The sequence below is a fragment of the Phyllobates terribilis genome, unplaced genomic scaffold (assembly GCF_046119375.1).
Source record: "Phyllobates terribilis strain yellow unplaced genomic scaffold, ASM4611937v1 Scaffold_4__5_contigs__length_816908805, whole genome shotgun sequence".
NCBI lineage: Eukaryota > Metazoa > Chordata > Amphibia > Anura > Dendrobatidae > Phyllobates > Phyllobates terribilis.
Genome location: NW_027362764.1, coordinates 178544111 through 178566716, shown reverse-complemented (window position 1 = coordinate 178566716; position 22606 = coordinate 178544111). Strand labels below are relative to the sequence as shown.

Below are 22606 nucleotides of genomic sequence, written 5' to 3'. Positions count from 1 at the left end.
CCCCCACACACACACCTGATGTATCACATGTCACATGAAGCCCTGTGATAGATCATGTGATAGTTCACGTGAATTTAATTTGCCAGAATAATAATTATAATAATTTTTTTTAGGCTGTGTGCCCACTATGCGTTTTTTAAGCGTTTCCGCAGCGGCAATTCCATCTGTCATGTTCCCCAATGATAATCCGCATGTGCTGTGCACATGCTGCGGAAATTTCCGCTGCGGATTATCATTGCAGAAAAATCCGCAGCATTACCAATTATTTTGCGGAAGTGCGGCGTTGACTTGCATTGGAACGCATGGAATCCGCATCACTGTATCTGTACATGCAGAATCCATGCGTTTCAATGTGTGGATGGTACCCGGGTGTGGAGGACAGGAGACTCTCCTCCGGACCCGGGTACCATAGAACCTGTAAAAAAAGAATAAAAGAAAAAATAAATATTATATTTACCTTCTGATGGCCCCCGGTGTCTTTATCTGATGCGTCCTGGCTTGCCGGCAGCTCGCGATGGTCTGAAAGGAACGTGCCGTGACATCATTTAGTCATGTGACGGGTCACGCGACTGCTGACGTCGGCAGGCCATCCAAAGGTAAGTATATATTTTTTATTTTTTACCATTTTTTTACGGTCACACTGGTTGCTTGGATTTATATAGTGTGACCAAGTTGTCAAGCACTTTAAAAGTGATGCTAAAATCACTTGGAAAGCGCTTATCAACCCGCATGCAGAAATGCATGTGAAGAACGCTTCACTTCCGCTTGTCCCTGGCAGGAAAAACGCATGTACAATCCGCATGTACAATCCGCATGCGTTTTTTCTGCCAGGGAGATGCAGAAACGCTAAAAAAAAATCTGGAACATTTCTGCATCGTGGGCACATAGCCTTACATTAATTGTATGACTCAATATGGAGCACACGTAGCCATCTATACCCAGCAGGAGGCCGCATGTAGCCATCTATACACAGCAGGAGGCTGCACGGTGCCATCTATACACAGCGGGAGGCCGCACGTAGCCATCTATAGACAGCAGGAGGCCGCACGTAGCAATCTATACACAGCAGGAGGCCACACGTAGCCATCTATACACAGCAGGAGGCCACACATAGCCATCTATACACAGCGGGAGGCCGCACGTAGCCATCTATACACAGCGGGAGGCCGCACATAGCCATCTATACACAGCAGGAGGCCACACATAGCCATCTATACACAGCAGGAGGCCGCACATAGCCATCTATACTCAACAGGAGGCCGCACGGTGCCATCTATACACAGCAGTGGGCCGCACGTAGCCATCTATACACAGCAGGAGGCCGCACGGTGCCATCTATACACAGCAGGGGGCCGCACGGTGCCATCTATACACAGCAGGGTCCGCCCGGTGCCATCTAAACACAGCAGGGGGCCACACGTAGCCATCTATACACAGCAGGAGGCCGCACGGTGCCATCTATACACAGCAAGGGGCCGCACGGTGCCATCTATACACAGCAGGGGTCGGCACGGTGCCATCTCTACACAGCAGGGGCCGCACGGTGCCATCTATACACAGCAGGGGCCGCACGTAGCCATCTATACACAGCAGGAGGCCGCACGGTGCCATCTATACACAGCAAGGGGCCGCACGGTGCCATCTATACACAGCAGGGGTCGGCACGGTGCCATCTCTACACAGCAGGGGCCGCACGGTGCCATCTATACACAGCAGGGGCCGCACGTAGCCATCTATACACAGCGGGAGGCCGCACGGTGCCATCTATACACAGCGGGAGGCCGCACATAGCCATCTATACACAGCGGGAGGCCGCACGTAGCCATCTATACACAGCGGGAGGCCGCACGTAGCCATCTATACACAGCGGAAGGCCGCACGTAGCCATCTATACACAGCGGGAGGCCGCACGCAGCCATCTATACACAGCAGGAGGCCGCACGTAGCCATCAATGTACAGCAGGAGGCCGCACGTAGCCATCTATACACAACAGGAGGCCGCACAGCGCCATCTATACACAGCAGGGGGCCACACGGTGCCATCTATACACAGCAGGGGGCCGCACGGCGCCATCTATACACAGCAAGGGGGCGCACGGCTACATCTATACACAGCAGGAGGCCGCACGGCGCCATCTATACACAGCGGGAGGCTCACAGCACCATCTATACATAGCGGGAGGCCGCACGGCGCCCCCCCAGAGACAGCGGGAGGCCGCACGGCGTCATCTATACTCAGCAGGAGGCCGCACGCAGTCACGCACACACACAAACATATAAAGACATATACATACATACACGCATAAACACATTTGAAACACAAAAATACACATAAACAGACATCACACAATGATATCTGCCTGCACACACACACTCACTCAATCACACACACTCTCACACACACTCACCATCCCCCAGCTCCAGTCCTCCTGCTCCTCTCCGATGCAGCAGTGCAGGCCGGGCGCGCACTGCGTGACGTCACAGCTAGGAGACACGGCCACGCACAGGGCTGTGTATCCTAGCTGTGATGCGGCCGGGCCAGCACAGGGAAGTTAACTGCTGCAGTGACTGGCCCGGCCAATGAAGAAGTAGCGGCCGTGCGCCGCTGCTGGGGGAGCCGTCCGGGGGCCGCCCCGTCACTGTCTGCCGGTATGTGCCGCGGCGCCGCACATATAATGAGGGCAATCTGGCCATAGACACCCCGGAGCCCCAGGCCCCCTGGAGTCGCGAGGCCCCGGGCGGTAGCTCAGATTGCCCTCATTATAATCCGCCTATGGCCAGAATCAATAAGTTCCAAGATGTGCAAATGTAGGCATGAATACACATCAAATATTGCCAGAAAAACACACACAAACACTAACACGGAGCAAATGAGCCCCTATGAATTTGGATACATTTGGATATTGCTCTTGCTCTTATTTGACATTCACTAAAAATCTTTGAACATTTGAGCACAATTCTTAAGTTTTGTTAAAGCTTTTATAATATCAAATTATAACGGTGATAAAATACATTCAAGTTAATAAAAAAAATCATTGAATCCTTGTGGTAAGTTATGTAAATGGAAATTTGACAACAGTAATCTATCAAATTCTAGCTAGTAGTCATATTCAACAAAGTGTTATCGGGATTATGTCATTAGAAATAAGACCGATGCATCTAAATTCATATCCACAGTAAACCTTTTTAATGAAACATTTAAGATTAGTACATATTCATTTTTGTCATACAGAAAAGGTCTTCACATGGTGCCAAAATAGAGTTGATATTTTTTAAGTTTTAAATATAGTAAACCTGGAAAGAAAAAAAATCCCTACTTATAATAATTCCAAATATGTGCATTTTACAGTATATCACTAAAAATCAATCATAATGATACACGAGCTGTATGTTGCAAGATGTAAAGCAAGCATGCTAAATACATCACTTGACATACCGTCTGTCAGTCATCTGATGAAAATAAAAATTCATAAGCGATTAAATACTGTATTCTATCTTTCTGCTTTTGGCTGCCAAAAGTACAGTACAGACCAAAAGTTTGGACACACCTTCTCATGTAAACAAGAAATCTCTTTTCCCTGCATGGGTTATAATTAGAAATACAATTTTACATCACTGCAAAGTGCCTGGCAGCCAAGCTAAACCTCCTCTTCAACTCCTGTTCCAGCTGCTCTGCTCCTCCCCCTGCCAAGGACTTTGCAGTGATGTAGAATTGTAGTTCTAATGATGACCCATGCAAGGAAAAGAGACTCCATGTTTCTACACAGAGCTTAGAAGGATTTAGCTAGTCTGTTTTTAGTCAAGGAAAAGAGAATAATTAATTGGGTAGAAGGGTAAATGAGCAATTGTACATTGCTATATAATATGATGACTGCAATATATTAAGAGGATAAAAATGGGATGATGGGATGAGTGCTTCTATAAAAAAATCTCTTATATCTGATGAGGCTTGTAAACGTACTGTAAAAATCCATGTCAGAATGGTTGTATAATCCAGATATTAAAGTGAGTTTAGGTTTATTTACTGGATTGTTGTTATAGATGTATATGGTGGATGGCAACTTAATTTGACATATTCTAAATTGTGTGGAGTATAATGTATTATGTGGGATGAACAAACATCAAAAAGGTATGCAAACAAAAAAAATGCCTCAACGGAGACCATCTGTCTGCCATCCATCATGTTTTGGTTCTCATGTTAAAAAACATATATGTAAACGTATTAATTGATGTATAGACTGCAAACAAGGCTTCTGACGGATGAGGAGATGGCCAGATCTGTATCACTCTAACATCTCTTACAATTTTCTATCTCTAAATCTTTCTTACTATCATTGAATCTGCATCTAATTAATGGTATGATAGCTACTATCTATCTATCTATCTATCTATCTATCAATCTGACACTTATTTGATACTGATTTGTTTTAATGTTTGATAATCAAAGTCAAACTCATGTTTTTGCTGCTGTAATTATATGCTATAATATGAGGCAAAAATAAGCCATTTGGAACCGTCTTACAACAGCAGACAGCTTTACCATATTGCAGTGACTGTGCTTATTCATCATTTTACTACATTACAATACATGCTGTGACAATATGTTCTTTCTTACTTTGAAAAGAGAGCATAGATCCCTGTGGGAGAATCTCCTGCCTGACTGAGATGTCAATTAGAGAATTCAGGCCACATTTCAAATTCCACGTGTTCATTTGCAATTAATCTTTTTGAAAGTGACATCTCTGACATATGGCCAGTGGCCATTTTCTGATAACCAGACCCAGACTCTGGACAACAAGTGGTGTTAACCATATACAGTATATTAGGTCTTGTATCCATGTTTATTTTGCAAAATATCTGAGGTAAAAAGTTGATGATTCTTCAAGATTGTCTCTATTTACACTATACTATTTTCTGTCAACTATCAGCGCCTTTTCACTGCTTGAACGAGCTTGACAACTGATAATTGAAGACAGATATCTGTGGAAAATATCTTCAGCATTGGGTTTTATTATTTTTGCAGGTAAAATTATGAACTTTTCAAAAGTTAAGCACACACCAACCTTCACAAATACGAACTTGCTTTTCTGATTTTTCGAGACACTGAGGATTGCAAAACTCTCTTCATTGCTAATCTGGAGATCTAGATTGCCTCCTATTTTCCATCAATCTTGTATATATGTAAGGTGCCCCAGAGAGGTAGTCGTGGGCGAGTTGTGGCCCCAGCTCACTTTGGCACCTTACAGACAATTTGTGTCCTCCCTCTGATGTGTGGCTGTGCATGTGACATTCTTCACTTACTTCACACCATTCGGTCGCGGCTGTCTCCAGACATTTCTCTTCTGGAACCAGGGCAGTAATAATTTCAGAGGGCACAAAGTTATTAACCATAGCTGGGGTTTTACTTGGGGGAAAGGAGTAATTACAAGATTTTCAGTCTGGTAGATTGGATAGGGCCCAACAGGATCTTGTCTCCCATACAGGTGCTAAAATTATCTTCCGCCCTGGTGCCCTCTTTAGGTGAAGCATCTCTCTGTTTCTATTCCTTAGCCTAAGAGACGGTTCCTCACCAGCGACAGTGTGCCAAGATCCTTTATCTCCCTCACGGCTTATCCTGGAGTCCTATTTTCCTCTGCTACCTGCAGACTAGAGGTGCCCCAGGTCCTCAATACCTCCGTTGAGTTTTTCCAGCCGGCTAATGGGATTCCTGCGTGAGGAGATATTCACACTACGGATTCACTGTCTGAGGATAGAGAGCCCCCGTCTACCCTAGCAGCCAATTTCCCTGGACGTCTGCACGTAAGAGTTCCTGTCACGTCCCTGACAGGGCTTCAACTCAACTCAAAAATAATGGCTGAAGCTATTTTTAGCACACCCAGAGGCTCCACCCAGTAAGCCATCTGCTTAGCAACTGCCTTGCCTCTCACTGACAACTATGCCCAGCTTGTGGCTGATAAAAAGTACTGCAGCCTCACAAGGAATTATATCTAACCTCTAGACATGCCCAATGTTTATCCCTGTCACTACGTTTCCCCCTTACTCCACTGACTGTGCCACTGAAGTTAACCCCGTAACTTGACTTAATATCAGTTCAGAGAGTGCCTAACTATAGGGATATGTAATTCTAACTACTTCAATCCCAGGGGAAGGTTACACCCTTCCTCACTATTACATATAGAACCTGTTACATAAAGATCTGGTACTGTTTGTGTCATCAACTTTGGAGCAAACCTTTGTGGTGCACTAAAAGTTAATGGGTTTTCTGTTTTTGTTTTATATATAGAAGGAAACATGCTGATAAAATAAGAAAAAAAGCTATGCTCACCCTGGGAATTTTCCCCTTATAAGACACTGCTGCTACAATGGTCTCCACTGAACTAAATGCAATGATATCCTGACTACCAGTCAACTAACCTTGCAGCCAATGAGTTCCATCATTGATCAATTGACTGGTGGCCATAAAGTCATCACTTGCAGTCCAGTGAAGACTGTCGATGTGGCAATTCTGAAGTAAGGAACTTATTCCTGAGGTTAGTATAGCTTCTTGTCTTCTTTTATCATAATTGCTCACTAATAGGGATAATTGAATCAGCCAAGATTTGAATTCGCTAACTTGCCTGGATTTTACAGGGAAATTTGATTTTTAAGAAAGTTCTCCGATACAAATCAAATGTTTATTATTATGCTATGAGGATCACTCCCCAGACCAAAAGTTGCTTCAGTAAGAAGTGAAGCGCAGTGATGTAAGAGGCTTAGGTAAAAGAAGATGCACAAAGGACAAGATGGGAGGCTGTGGAGGTGGCAGGATAAGTAAACTGTAAGATGATTGCTATTATTATTTTACTTTTAACCATTTGCTCAGTCATCTATGGACTATATGACTATAAAAATAAAAAAAATTCTAAAATGTATAGAGAATTCAATTATACTTGGATAAATTTACTCTTCTCTAATCACCAGTGTGTTATTTGTTAAAAAGCCAGAAAAAAACATTTAACAATTTACTTGTTATCATGGTTAGATGTTAACAATGTAGTAACAGATCAAAGAAAGCCTGTATTACAAGAGGTGGATCTTGCTGATTTGAATGCCTAAGTGCATTCAGCATGGCAGAACATTCCTCAAACACCAATTAATAGCCTCATTTATAGTATGCCAATTTGATTGTGTGTATTTCTGTGCATGGTGCTTATTATACTTGGTACAGTATAATATGAGATGTTTTGAAAATGTTGTTTCCATTTTTCATCATTTGCATATCCATCTTATGATTTCCATAACTCCATGACTTCTCCTTTTGATCTTACAATTTCAAATTTCAGTGTTGAGGTGTGTATATAATTATAACAGATTCTCCTCCTAAACTTGTTTTTGCCACCTTTTTTCCAGACTGCACAGTTCTACTGTTTTTAAAATGGTAGTTAATAGAGGAGCAGGTGACCAGACCTGTTTATCACCTATCTACATTTAGAAAAGAGCTTTCCCATGTGCAGTGTTTTTCAATTGGAGGAGGCTGAAGGACAGGTCTGGTGACATGCTCTTCCATTATCAGCCATTTTTTGAACATGAGAGCTGTGCAGCCTGCAAGAAAAGTTGCACTATTTAGTGCAGAAGAACCTGTAATACTAGCATAAAAGTAAGTGGCACAAAATTATGCCCCAATTTTTTTGTGAAAATAAAGATAAAATGACCAACCCCTTTAGCTAGATGTAAAGATTTACCTTCTTGAAAGAAATGACAATACTAAAATGTTCTAAATATAAAATGACCCCTGTCTGGGAACACAATTTTTCTTCTAAATATATACTTTAATTGAGCTGATATTTCACAAACTGCCTTTTCGACATGTGACCTATTGTTCTTTTTGGGTAATATTGTACTATTTTCAATATCATGCCGTAAAGTACTTTAAGTCGGTTCATGAGATTAAAAAGAAAAAGCCTGATTTCTTTCAGAGTCAGCATTGTGGTTTTTCTACCATGCTCCGCTGATCATGTATGTTTTGACAAAAGCTGATTTTTCTAGTCATTGTGTAAGTATTGTATTGTATGTATAAATCACTCCATAGTTTTGAATCAAAATATAGAAAAATGGAAATTCAGACAAAAAAAATCACTTTTTATAGTTATCGGTAAAAATCTCATTTCAAACTGCAATTGCAAAAAATGTGCAAATAGATACAAAAGTATTAGCAGCTAAATTTTAGATACTGTAAAGTACTGGTCTTTAGGGCTTTTGATCCAGTCTCTATATCGTGAGATGAGTACAGAGGTAGTTCACACTTCAAGATTCCTGCAAGCCGAACAGCTTTACTGCTTGCAAAGATATAACCTAACTTTCCTCACTGATTAGATCACACACTATCAGGAAAACCTATACCTATACTACACTTTCAAGCCATACTACGTCCAATGTCCAAGAATCGCTTTCTCCTATGCATTTAATTATTATTATTTATTATTATAGCATAATTTATTCCACGGTGCTTTACATGTCAAAAGGGGTACACATAATAAAGAACAAGTACAATAATCTTGAACAATACAAGTCAACGACTGGTACAGGAGGAGAGAGGATCCTGCCAACGAGGGCTCACAATCTACAAGGGATGGCTAAGGATGCAGTAGGTAAGGGTAGAGCTGGACGTGCAGAAGTATGGTGGAGTGGTGGTTACTGTAGGTTGTATGCTTGTCAGAAGAGGTAGGTCTTCAGATTCCTTTTGAAGGTTTCCACGTAAGGCTAGAGGCTGATATGTTGGGGTAGAGAGATCCACAGTAGGGGGGATGCATGGGAGAAATCTTGTATGCGATTATGGGAAGAGGAGATAAGAGGGGAGTAGAGAAGGAGATCTTGTGACGATTGGAGGTTGCGTGTAGTTAAGTACTAGGAGACTAGGTCACAGATGTATGGAGGAGAGAGGTTGTGGATGACTTTGTATGCCAAAGTTAGGGTTTTGAACTGGAGTCTCTGAGTAATGGGGAGCAAGTGAAGGGATTGATAGAGGGGAGAGGCTGGGGAATAGCGAGGGGACAGATTAATTAGTCGGGCAACAGAGTTTAGGATAGATTGGAGGGGTGCCAGAGTGTTAGAGGGAAGGTCACAGAGCAGGAGGTTGCAGTAGTCGAGACAGGAGATGATTAGGGCATGGACTAGGGTTTTTTCAGATTCTTGAGTAAAAAATGTATGGATCCAGGAAATATTTTTGAGTTGGAGTCAGCAGGAAGTGGAAAGGGCTTAGATATGTGGTTTGAAGGAGAGATCAGAGTCTATGGTTACCCTGAGGCAGCGAGCTTGCGGGACTGGGGAAAGTGAGCAGCCATTTACTTTTAGTGATAGGTCCATTGCGGGGTTGAGAGAAATGGGGGAAAGATGATGAATTCTGTTTTGTCCATGTTAGGTTTTAGAAATATAGGAGAGAAGAAGGATGAATAGTGGACAGACATTGTGGGATTCTGGTTAGTAGGGAGGTGATATCGGATCCAGAGAGGTAGATCTGTGTGTCATAAGCATAGAGTTGATACTGAAAGCCATGGGACTCTTATGATCTGTCCCAGGCTGAAGGTGTAAATGGAGAAGAGCAGGGGCCCTAGAACTGAACCTTGGGGGACACCGACAGAGATGAAGAGGTGGTGTGTGAGAGGGAGATGCTGAATTTCGGTCTGTTAGATATGAGAAGATCCAAGATAGAGACAAGTCTGTGATGGCAAGAGATGAGAGAATCTGTAGTAATAGGGAATGGTTCACTGTTTCAAAAGCAGAGGACAGGTCCAGGAGGAGGAGGACAGAGTAGTGTCACTTGGATTTGGCAGTTAGTAGGTCATTGGTGACTTTGGTCAGGACAGTTTCAGCGGAATGGTGCGGTTGCAAGCCAGATTATAATCCGCAAAAGAGGGAGCAGGAGGAGAGGTGAGAGGACAGTTCAAGATGGAAGTGTTATTCCAGTAGTATTAATGCATATGGGAAAAGTGGGGTGATACCTAGACATAGAGGATGGGTCATGGGAGGGCTTTTTTAAGATGGGTGTGATTGAGGCATGTTTAAAGCATGAGGGAAAGACACCAGTTGTTAGTGATAGGTTGAAGAGATGGGTTAGGGTTTTGGTAAAGACTGTGGTGAGGTTTGGGATGAGGTGGGATGAGATCGGGTTGAGTGTACAGGTGGTGAGATGTGATCATGAGAGTAGAGCGGAAAGTTTAATTGAGCCTATTCACTCCTTAGGGAGAGAACATGTGGTGTATGGTGTATATACACTGCTCAAAAAAATAAAGGGAACACTTAAACAACAGAATATAACTCCAAGTAAATCAAACTTCTGTGAAATCAAACTGTCCACTTAGGAAGCAACACTGATTGACAATCAATTTCACATGCTGTTGTGAAAATAGAATAAACAATAGATGGAAATTATTGGCAATTATCAAGACACACTCAATAAAGGAGTGGTTCTGCATGTGGGGACCACAGACCACATCTCAGTACCAATGCTTTCTGGCTGATGTTTTGGTCACTTTTGAATGTTGGTTGTACTTTCACACTTGTGGTAACATGAGACGGACTCTACAACCAACAGAAGTTGCTCAGGTAGTGCAGCTCATCCTGGATGGCACATCAATGCAAGCTGTGGCAAGAAGGCTTGCTGTTTCTGTCAGCGTAGTGTCCAGAGGCTGGATGCGCTACTAGGAGACAGGCCAGTACACCAGGAGACGTGGAGGGGGCCGTAGGCGGGCAACAACCCAGCAGAAGGGCCGCTACCTCCGCCTTTGTGTAAGGAGGAACAGGAGGAGCACTGCCAGAGCCCTGCAAAATGACCCCCAGCAGGCCACAAATGTGCATGTGTCTGCACAAATGGTTAGAAGCTGACTCCGGTGGTATGAGGGCCCGACGTCCACAGATGGGGGTGGTGCTCACAGCCCAACACCGTGCAGGACGCTTGGCATTTGCCACAGAACACCAGGATTGGCAAAGTCGTCACTGGTGCCCTGTGCTCTTCACAGATGAAAACAGGTTCACACTGAGCACATGTGACAGATGTGACAGAGTCTGGAGACGCCATGGAGAGCGATCTGCAGCCTGCAACATCCTTCAGCATGACCGGTTTGGCAGTGGGTCAGTAATGGTGTGGGGTGGCATTTCTTTGGATGGCCGCACAGCTCTCCATGTGCTCGCCAGAGGTAGCCTGACTGCCATTAGGAACCGAGATGACATCCTCAGACCTCCTGTGAGACCATATGCTGGTGCGGTTGGCCCTGGGTTTCTCCTAATGCAGGGCAATGCCAGACCTCATGTGGCTGGAGTGTGTCAACAGTTCCTGCAAGATGAAGGCATTGAAGCTATGGACTGGCTCGCCCATTCCCTAGACCTGAATCCGATTGAGCACATCTGGGACATCATGTCTCCCTCCATCCACCAATGTCACTTTGCACCACAGACTGTCCAGTAGTTGGCGGATGCTTTAGTACAGGTCTGGGAGGAGATCCCACAGGAGACCATCAGCAACCTCATCAGGAGCATGCCCAGGCATTGTAGGGTGGTCATCCAGGCACGTGGAGGCCACACACAATACTGAGCCTCATTTTGACTTGTTTTAAGGACATTACATCAAAGTTGGATTAGCGTGTAGTGTGTTTTTCCACTTTAATTTTTGGGGTGACTCCAAATCCAGGCCTCCATTGGTTAATAAATTTGATTTCCATTGATGATTTTTGTGTGATTTTGTTGTCAGCACATTCAACTTTGTACAGAACAAAGTATTCATTGAGAAAATTTCATTCATTCAGATCTAGGATGTGTTATTTGAGTGTTCCCTTTATTTTTTTGAGCAGTGTATATAGCAGTGGTAAGTGGCTAATGGGAAACATGTAAGAAATGGTGACCCTTGCAAGCAGTATGGCTTAAAAGTTGCTCAGGTTCCACTGTTGGTGCATGGCCACCCTTAATAGGGCATGGAACCTGCTTTAGGATATGTTCATACATGTTGGGTTTCTCAGCATCACAAATCTGCAGCAAATTGTAATCTCTGGCAGGAAATCAGCTGCGTCAAAAATGCAGGTTTTGCTGCATTTTTTATGTGCTTTTTGTGTGTTTTTTCAACATTTTTTCACTGTCCTTCTGTCACTATTTATGCATGTACATAAAGTTCTGTGAAAAAAAACCCTATTCTATTTTGCCATCAAAAACGCTGAAAAAACATTGATGCAATTTTGGTGCTTTTTTATGCGCTTTTTCAGCATTTTTTTCACTACCCATTACTTCCTATGAGTGAAAAATTGCTGAAAGTGACATGCTCTATTTTCCAAAAACCCAACCAAGGCACAAAATATGCGACAATAAAAACCAATAATGTGTGAACAGAAAATTCTGCTTTCTCATAGACTTTGCTGGTACTGCAAAACGCAGCTGAAAATTTGCATAAAAATCTGCAGCAAAAACGCTGAAAAACCCAAAATGTGTGAACATAGCCTTATACCAACAGTGAGGAGAAAGTTTGGAGTGTAAGCTTTTCAGCCTATGAGAAACTTAAACTGTTAGACACATCTGTAGTCATTATATAATTTTTCTAGTTTGTAATATTTTTTTTATGAGACTTTTAGAAAATACTAAACAAAATTTTTATTTTCAACTTCCTTTTTTCAATGTTAATTCTGTATATGCAGGATAGATAGATAGATAGATAGATAGATAGATAGATAGATAGATAGATAGATAGATAGCTATGAGAAATGGTATATACATGGAACCACAGATAGAATCCTGGAAGGTTGCTTGTTTTTTTTCTCACTTTATAGTTCTACTGGAAGCCCAAATCCTGATCATAAGGAATCTCTCAGGACATTTAGTGTAATTGCACAGAATATATAATACAAGGCTGTGTTGGTCATAGAAACGCAAGTTGATTCACACCTGTACGGCCCCAAAAAAGAACTTTGAAAACCTGGTTAGAAAGGTTAGGCAATCGACCTTGGAAGTGCATTGTGGCAGGCTGATGCACAGCTAGTGCATCAAACCACTTTAGTATTTCCCACATACAACCAACAGGTCTGGTTTACCAACACACCATTTCTACGAACCCAAACTCAAAAGGAGAACATGTAGTAAAATTGCTTATTATAATTCTAAGAGTCCATTTACAGTGAAGGAAATAATTATTTGATCCCTTGCTGTTTTTGTAAGTTTGCCCACTGACAAAGACATGAATTGTCTATAATTTTAAGGGCAGGCTAATTTTAACATTGAGAGATAGAATATCCCCAAAAAATCAAGAAAATCACATTGTATAAATTCGATACATTTATTTGCATTTTTAACTGAGAAATAAGTATTTGATTCCTCTGGCAAACAACACTTAATACTAGGTGGCAAAACCCTTGTTGGCAAGCACAGCAGTCAGACATTTTTTGTAGTTGATAATAAGGGTTGCGCACATGTCAGGAGGAATTTTGGTCCACTCCTCTTTGCAGATCATCTCTAAATCATTCAGATTTTGAGGCTGTCGCTTGGCAACTCGGAGCTCCAACGCCCTCCATACGTTTTCTATGGGATTAAGGTCTGGAGACTGGCGAGGCCACTCCATGAACTTAATGTACTTCTTTTTGAGCCACTCCTTTGTTGTCTTGGCTGTATGTTTTGGGTCATTGTCTTGCTGGAAGACCCAGCCACAACCCATTTTTAATGTCCTGGCGGAGGGAAGGAGGTTGTCACTCAGGATTTTATGGTACATAGCTTCATCCATTCTCCCATTGATGCGGTGAAGTAGTCCTGTGCCCTTAGCAGAGAAACACCCCCCAAAACATAATGTTTCCACCTCCATGCTTGACAGTGGGGATGGTGTTCTTTGGGTCATAGGCAGCATTTCTTTTCATCCAAACACAGCGAGTTGAGTTAATGCCAAAGAGCTCAATTTTTGTCTCATCTGACCACAGCACCTTCTCCCAATAACTCACAGAATCATCCAGGTGTTCATTGGCAAACTTCAGATGTGTCTGCACATGTGCTTTCTTGAGCAAGGAGACCTTGCGGGCACTGCAGGATTTTAAACCTTTAAGGCGTAATGTGTTACCAATGGTGTTCTTAGTGACTGTGGTCCCAGCTGCCTTGAGATCATTAACAAGTTTCCCCCGTGTAGTTTTAGGCTGATCTCTCACCTTCCTCATGATCAAGGATACTCCACAGGGTGAGATTTTGCATGGTGCCACAGATCGATGTCGATTGACAGTCATTTTGTATTTGTTCCATTTTCTTACTATTGCACCAACAGTTGTTTCCTTCTCACCCAGCGTCTTACTTATGGTTTTGTAGCCCATGCCAGCTTTCTGCAGGTCTATTATCTTGTCCCTGACATCCTTATAAAGCTCTTTGGTCTTGCCCATGTTATAGAGGTTAGAGTCTGACTGATTAATTGAGTCTGTGGACAGGAGTCTTTTATACAGGTGACTATGTAAAACAGCTGTCTTTAATGCAGGTAACGAGTTGATTAGGAGCATCTAACTGGTCTGTAGGAGCCAGAACTCAAAATGGTTTGTAGGGGATCAAATACTTATTTCTCACTGCAAACTGCAAATAAATGTATCTAATTTATACAATGTGATTTTCTTGATTTTTTTTGGATATTCTATCTCTCAATGTTAAAATTAACCTACCCTTAAAATCATAGACTGTTCATTTCTTTGTCAATGGGCAAACTTACAAAAACAGCAAGGGATCAAATAATTATTTCCTTCACTGTATACGTAACAATGGCCGATCGGTAAACATTTACTGATCGTCAGTCGTTTAATAGCCTGTTTACGTAGATAGACAATGTGTGCTGAAAAATTTGTAGTAAATCATTTAGTTAATATAGGATGCCACAGTTCTCGATAGCTCGCAGACAATCATGATCTTTAGCGCTGCACAAAAAGATCATTTCACCCAATGAATTGGAGTTTTTCTTATACATCGTTTGATCGACAGCCTGCTAACACTGCAAGATTATCGTTAAATGAGCATTCTTAAGAATTCTCATTCACGATACTCTTTCAGTGTAAATGTAGCTTAAAGGGAATCTGTCAACAGGTTTTGGCGATGTAATCTGAGGACAACATAAGGTAGGGGTTAAAACACTAAATTCAATTATTTGCCATTTATCAGGCTGTGTGCTGTTGTTTACTTATTATGAAGGTTTTTTCTCTAGGACATTATCATTGCTGTGACTAGCTGATGGGTGCAAAGTTTTCTCACCTCACCCCTTCCTGTGATAAGTAGCTCACTATCAATAGATTATGCACATAGAGAGCCTGGTGTGGGCGGGGTTAGCTTTCTGAGCACTGCTTCATGCTGCATCTAAGAACTCTGATTGTGTCAAAACGGCTTCACCCAGTAAACTACGTGATACATCATTGGATTCAGGGTCTCATTGCCAACATCATGCTGCTCTCAGGTGAGGTAGCAAAAACTTGATGACAGATCCCCTTTAAGAATTGAAGCAAAGTAAAAAGGTGACGTGTTCAAATGGGTATATCCTTTATAAAGCTTAAGGGTCAACTTATTATGTACAGAATTACTACCTGTATTATTTTAGGCTGATAAGAAGTATTTGTATATTACAGGAATAATTGAATATTTACAACAGATACAGTTAGTTACATGTACAGTATTATTTACTGACCTACACTTCCCACCATTGTTAGTCATTGGAAAGGAAGTCAATGGGTCACAAATCATGAAATATAACTATCTATATAAACCAGTCAGTGAAATGTCAGAGTATAACTATTTATGAATCTGTTCATATCTTTATAGTACGTCTGAAATTATTCTAAAAGAATTACCCTATAAATGTTATGAGCTCCATTTTCAATGAATACATGTTTATAGCTAGCTTGCTTATTAAAGATTATAAATCACACTGACCTTTTACTGTAGTTGCGCTATTCTGATTACCAACATTAAATTATGATTGGGAACATAAAGAGAAAAGGCAAAAGAGGAACCTTTCACTTTTTTCATTGAAATGATTTCTTGCCTTCTCAAACATTTAAGACACTTAACCATAAATCCAAACAAGGAACAAAATCACTTACCATTCTTCTTGTAAAACATGATTTCCCCCTTGAATTCACTTTTTTCCTCTAGTGACATTTCAATTTCAAGTGTTGTCTGTTCATTTGTTTCAGCACCATATAAAAATTTACAGCTGCAACTCTTCTGCATGACCTCAGTGCGTGCAAATCCAGCAAGTTCACAAAAGCCATCTGAACAATAAACTATAGGGAATCCTTTGGCCACCTGAGCATTTGCAAGAATGAAGTTGCTGTCTGAAAAACAAATGCAAATAAACAAAATAAGCAAATAAATAAATATGTTTATTCGATAAGCAGAAAATATACCAAGTTGCAATATAGCGCAACATTTTAATTACATTTTTTTTTAATATTCTTTGTACGTGTCCTAAAGGGGCTATTTCCTCTAGCACATATATGGCGCATCCACAGGATTAGTCATGAACATTTAATAGCTGCTGTCATCACTGTGATTAGCATCTATCATGAGAATGGAGCTTCTTCAAGCAGTGCTGTCTGTGGGAAGGTGGCCTCACATGCGTGACTTACTCCATTAATTTCTATGAGAGCTCTAAAAATTGTCATAAGAACAGCATTGGGAATGTCGTCTCTCAAACAAGTATGTCATATATAATGGGAACATGGAGAGAGAATAATGGTTGTGGCCATCACCCTTTGTGCATCCAGTGAATTGTTCCCTCTAAGAGGCTGTTTAGAGACCTGTAAATGTGTAAGAAGGCACTGAAATGGGGACTGGACAATCCTCATTTTACATAACCTTTTGCCTATTTATGTCACGTTGTGCTATATTACACCATGTTATCCCATGTCAAGTAATACATGGAGATTAGTGATGAGTGAGCATGCTCATTACTTGAGATTTACGAGCATGCTCGGGTGTTTCCCGAGTATCTTCAGCGTGCTCGGGTGTTATGTTTGAGTCATGCTGTACATATGATTTGCGACTGTTTGACAGCTTTAATACATGTGAGTAATGCCTGTTTCTTAGGCATTCCTCACATGTATTAAAGCTGTCAAACAGTCGCAAATCAGGCACACAGCACGACTCAAACATAACACCCAAGCACACTGAAGATACTTGGCGAGCACCCGAGCATTCTTGCCGAAAGAGTTAACAGAACATACTCGCTCATCACTAATGGAGATATGTGCTATTAATGCCTTTTTATTGCATATATTGCACTTATATTATGTATGAATGGTTCTGAGGCTGAGATACATGTGTAGCAGTAGATGCTCACGCTGATGGGGTCAGAGGTCATATGTGTGGATGCGGCATAGGGCCTGTTATAGGTGGGGAATGGTTATATAAGGAAGCAGTTTAAAGTTCCTAATTGAACTGTAAGATGCAGAATATCGATAGAGCTAGTGAGTGAATGTGATAGATAGAATATCACACAGTCAAGGTATACCTTTCCTGTGTTATGAGTTGTGGGGAGAACATTTTTCTAATGTTTGGCTACTTCTGCTAAGAGTATTAGCTATCCTGGAAATATGATGAGATGATTTTGGACCATTATCTATGCAGTTGACCAACTATGGGAAACTGTTACAATTGAGTTTGTTGGAGTGAATGCTCTATTAAAGCACCACTCCAGTATTTTCTTTAATTTTAACTCTGGAGCGGTGCTTCTAATCTAAGTTTCCTGCACCTACTCTCATACTTACCTGCCACTGCCTTCACTTTTTATCGCCACCGCTCCCGTCGGTCTCCAGCAATTTGTGACCTACCGGATCACTCCTGTGTTTGCTAGAGCATGCCAAAGGTCACTTTTCAATGCAAGTCTATGAGAGCCTCATTCTAGCTCTCATGGACTGGTATCGAGAGTTTGGGACATTTAATTCTGACTTCCAACTGTTCAGAAGTTGTAGTTAGTAGACCGCACTGCAGGACTGGAGCAGGACTGATAAAAGATGAAGACGTCGGAGAGTAAACATAGGACTATGGGCAGGAACCTTAGATTAGAAGCACCATTCCAGCACTGGAAAAAAAAACCTGCTGAAGTGTGATGAGATGGTTCTTATTTCTTTTGGTAACCATCAAGCTTTGTGCCTTTACTCTGATGTGTAACCTCAAGCTTAGTCTTTAGTTTGATATATAATCAAACTCTACACCACAAAACTGTGTGTAACTGCCAAGATTGTGCAATGACTAACAGACTTTAACTGCTATTCTAGTTGCCTCTAGTTGCCTTTTGCCTGAGTAAATGTCTGTTCCTAATGGAGGCTTGCAGTCTTGCAGCGATAGGGTCCTGGGTTCAAATCCACCAAGGACAACATCTGCATGGAGTTTGTATGTTCTCCCCGTGTTTACGTGGGTTTCCTCCGGGTTATCTGGTTTCCTCCCACACTCCAAAGACATACTGAAAGGGAATTTAGATTGTGAGCCCCAATGGGGACAGTGCCAATATTGTCTGTGGAGCCCTGTGGAATTAATGGCGCTATGTAAGTGAGTAAAATAAATAAAAAATAAAAAAAATAACATCTGTGAGTTATAGTGCCACCATAGGGTACCAAGCTAAGGCTACTAAGCCAATCCTTTTACAATCTTAGCTCAAGTATCAGAAGAATAGAGAAGGGACGATGAGAAAGCTAAAATTAGCTCAATAAACAGTAAGCCAGGAAATGTACTTTCTGAAAAACGTAATTCATTTTTGTAAGTTGTGTTTTATAGATTTCTATTTGCTTCTAGAACTTGTCAGGTTAAGTTTGACTGTAATACACCTTAGAAATGTCTTTGCTGTTACAATTACATTAACTATTTTGGTAAGAACATTTTAAACGGGTATTGCATTGTGGTTGTAGCTACCAATGGTCAATGACATTTCTAGGGACTCTTCAGTGACAATCTGAAAGCCATTAACCCTTGCTCTTGTTTTGCCATTAGTGACATAGGGGGATAGAGAGAGCAATTATGTCGAGTATTAGTTTCGTTGCTGCTTTGACCATTAGGTCCATTAGAACTGTGCAGGTCCGTGACACAGGCAGAGGCTGAGTGGCTCTCTCTGACCAGTAAAGGTCAATCTATATCTATTTCAATATCCTTCCATGTTATAGGAAAAGTAGGCACCATGGCCAACCATCTCAGGGAAACTCTCCCCTTGGCCCCAATTCCAGGTCATAGGTTGCTCTACCATGTCCAAGTTTATTGTAGCCACAAAAATACATTTGTAATCCAAGATCAACAATAAAACAAGTAGTTAACCTCTTCCCATAAATTGACATAACTGTATGTACAGATTTTAAGTGCTTTCCTGCAATTGGGAGTAAAGTTTGGTCTCATGGATACCACAAGCACATCCTCAGAAGGAGCCTACTGTGCTAGGACCAGAGGTTGCCCTCACATCCGGCTGTCAATAGTGACCTGCTGTCAATAGGTATGTGGGGAGAATGACAGAGGGAGATCTCTCCCTCTTCAAACTCATCTGCAACCCCCCAGTACGATATGGGGTGCCGAAGAGTTGCTATGGCAAGTTAATAAAGTTTGGTAATAAGTTATTTATATTTGAACACCAAAATGAGTCCACTCAAACACAACCCGGCTCGAATAAAAAAAAAGACCTCATATTACTATATCAATCAAAAAAATAAAACATGTATTGCTCTTGGAATGTCACAATAAAAATGTCAAAAAGAAAGGCAAAACTGTTTATGACACCCTGGGGTAAGTCATTCTGTTACGAAGTCTGTTAATTGGCAGTTTGTCATTACATACCTTTGTGGCCTTGCAAATAACAACTCACATATCAGACACCTCTACCTCTGTGAGTATAACTTCCTGGTAAGGTGAACTTTGGAATTAAAAATTGAGATAACAAAATATATCAATGACTCTATAGTCTTTTAGCAAAACATTTTGGAATTTTTTTTTCTTTACTAATCATCAGATTAGGAACTTTGCAAATTGCTATTAATGTAACTAATATGTATTAAAGAATTAGATACTTAAATGAATCTTTGTTTTTAATGTGTATATATAAAAAAATAAAATATGCAGCAGTATAATACCATCATATCTGTAATATCAATTTTCTTTACAGTACATCCTTAAAGTGATCCTACACCTCACAATAAAAAATTCTAAATAAACATCTAATCAGTAGTTAATATACCTGGTGTCCTCCTTCTTAATCTTTCTAGTACAGTTTCTGTGATTCCCAGTCCACTCCTCATATATGTAGAATGACTACTTGAGTCCTCTATGCATAGTGTGCTCTGAAGGTCTCAACCACACCCCCGGCTCTAGGCTAATCCATCTAACATCAGGGGGGAGTGTTTCAGGATAGACCATGCTCACTGTTCTTTGGCAGTCTGAGACACTTTCTTCTACTTTTAGATGGACCAGCCCAGAGATGAAGGAGGGTCTCAGACTTCTAGAGCACACTGTGCATAGAGGATGGAAGTAGCTTATTTTACATAATGTTCATGGAAAGGGAACATGGAAAGAATCAGAAGAATTGCACCAGCAAGATGAAAAATGAGGGCATCTGGTATTTCGACTAAGCATTATGCAATAAGTATGACATTTTTATTCTGAGGTGGAGGTTCCCTTTACAGAATACAAACTGCAAATACAAAAGATGCTTGAAAGCCATTACCTGTCATTGTATGTTTTTATATTTCAATATTTGCTTTGCTTTTTGCAGTAATCGCAACAAGAACAAAGTTTATGATCACATAAATGTCAATAATATATTCTGAAAAAAACTATAATCTTAAACTTGTTCACACCTATCTGTTTATTGTCATTGCAAATGAATTTTCTGATTCTACATAACTAAATCTTACTTGTAAACTGTAGAACTTATGCAACGTTTTAATAAGCCTTGTTTATTAATTTATCATCTTCAAGATATCTGCTTGCAGTCTGCATAACTAAAACTTAAAATATTCTCTTTAAATAGTTCATTACCAGGCCATTTATCCCCCTTCCTTACCTGGGCCATTTTTGGGTTTTATCGTACATGCTTTTTTAATTGCTCTATATTTTTTTCTTGTTCAAATATTCAAATCATTTTTGCCCTTTTTTTTAGCGACACATGGGGTTTAAATTTTATGCTATATTTATATTACTTATTTTTTCCTAATATCGGGGGGGAAATATAAAGAAAAATAGAAAATACGTGTCTATATTTCAGTTTTTTATCTTTTATTTATGACCACAAAGGACTTTTAACACTTTAAATTGAATTCCTCTTTCCATAGAAATTATTTTTATATATTGGACATATTGTTTGCTATGGGAGCGGGGTTAGAAACAACAATTTAAACAATCAGTGTTTCTTTTTATTAGTTTTGCTTTTTTATGCTTTTTTTCTATTTTATTTAAGTGTGAACCAAGTGTTATTTTATTCTCTTGCACTCGAGAGTCAGATCACAGGTGCGGAGAAGAAGGTGAACTTCATTTCTCCATCTTCACCATTGTGTGAGTTGGCAGATATTGGACTGACATCCCGGTGCAGTTCAACGTTTTGCATGCACCCACAGACTTATACGGGTGAGCGCCATCCAATATACGCTGCCAATGGCATCATAAAGAGATTTTTTTCTCATGCCGACTCGGCATGACAAAAATAATGCTGGTCAGCACTGCTCCATAGTATAACATTGGATCGTACTTGTCTGAGATATAAGCTGGCTACTCACCAGTGTGAGCGAATTCTCATTCTAATTCAATAGATAATTATTTATTTTCAAATTAAATCTTGTTTGTAGAATAATAGGTAAGATAATCCTCTGATTTTTTTATCATTAATTCATATACTGTATTATTTGTGCTGAGATTATTAGAAAAATGAAAAATGTTGGTAAAATTATGAAATTGGATGATACATATTTTTAAATTATAAATATGGAAGAACAAGAAGGTAGAACAATATTTTGACATCTACAGTAATTTTGTTACCAGGGTAAGCATGATAGCTTGGCAACAGTTTTTCCAGATGATTAAACTGATAGTGAGATTACCACTAGTTTTGCTACAGTAGAAATTGCTGCTTACAGTGATCTGCATTGGTAGAATACAATGTGGCAGTTTACAGCCAGGGGGACTCTTTGCCTCTTTCAACCTCAATTGCGGAATATTTTCTCTTTAAAGCAGAGTATGTAATAGACCATTTATCATATACAAAATATAAGTAGTGTATTAAGTAGCAAGAACTATATATTCCTGCAATTCACCAATTTGGATATAAAGAAAGAAACAAATGAAGTGTGTAGTTTTATGAAAAAATATAGTTCATCAAGGCAAAAATATATTATAATTACTGGCAAAACCAAGAGGGAAGAAAAGAAATGATATAAAAATAATAAAATATATATATATATATATATATATATATATATATATACAGTACAGACCAAAAGTTTGGACACACCTTCTCATTTAAAGATTTTTCTGTATTTTCATGATTATGAAAATTGTACATTCATACTGAAGGCATCAAAACTATGAATTAACACATGTGGAATTATATACTTAACAAAAAAGTGTGAAACAACTGAAAATATGTCATATATTCTAGGTTCTTCAAAGTAGCCACCTTTTG

At 40.4% G+C, this 22606-nt stretch overlaps 1 protein-coding gene across 1 annotated transcript in view; it reads right to left on the bottom strand.

The window, feature by feature from the left end:
* KCNH8 (potassium voltage-gated channel subfamily H member 8) overlaps nucleotides 1–22606 on the bottom strand; it is a 715304-nt gene that overhangs the window by 358458 nt on the left and 334240 nt on the right. Inside the window, exon 2 of the mRNA XM_073677958.1 lies at nucleotides 16059–16292. Coding sequence (XP_073534059.1) covers nucleotides 16059–16292 — 234 coding nt within the window. The remainder of the gene's footprint in view (nucleotides 1–16058; nucleotides 16293–22606) is intronic.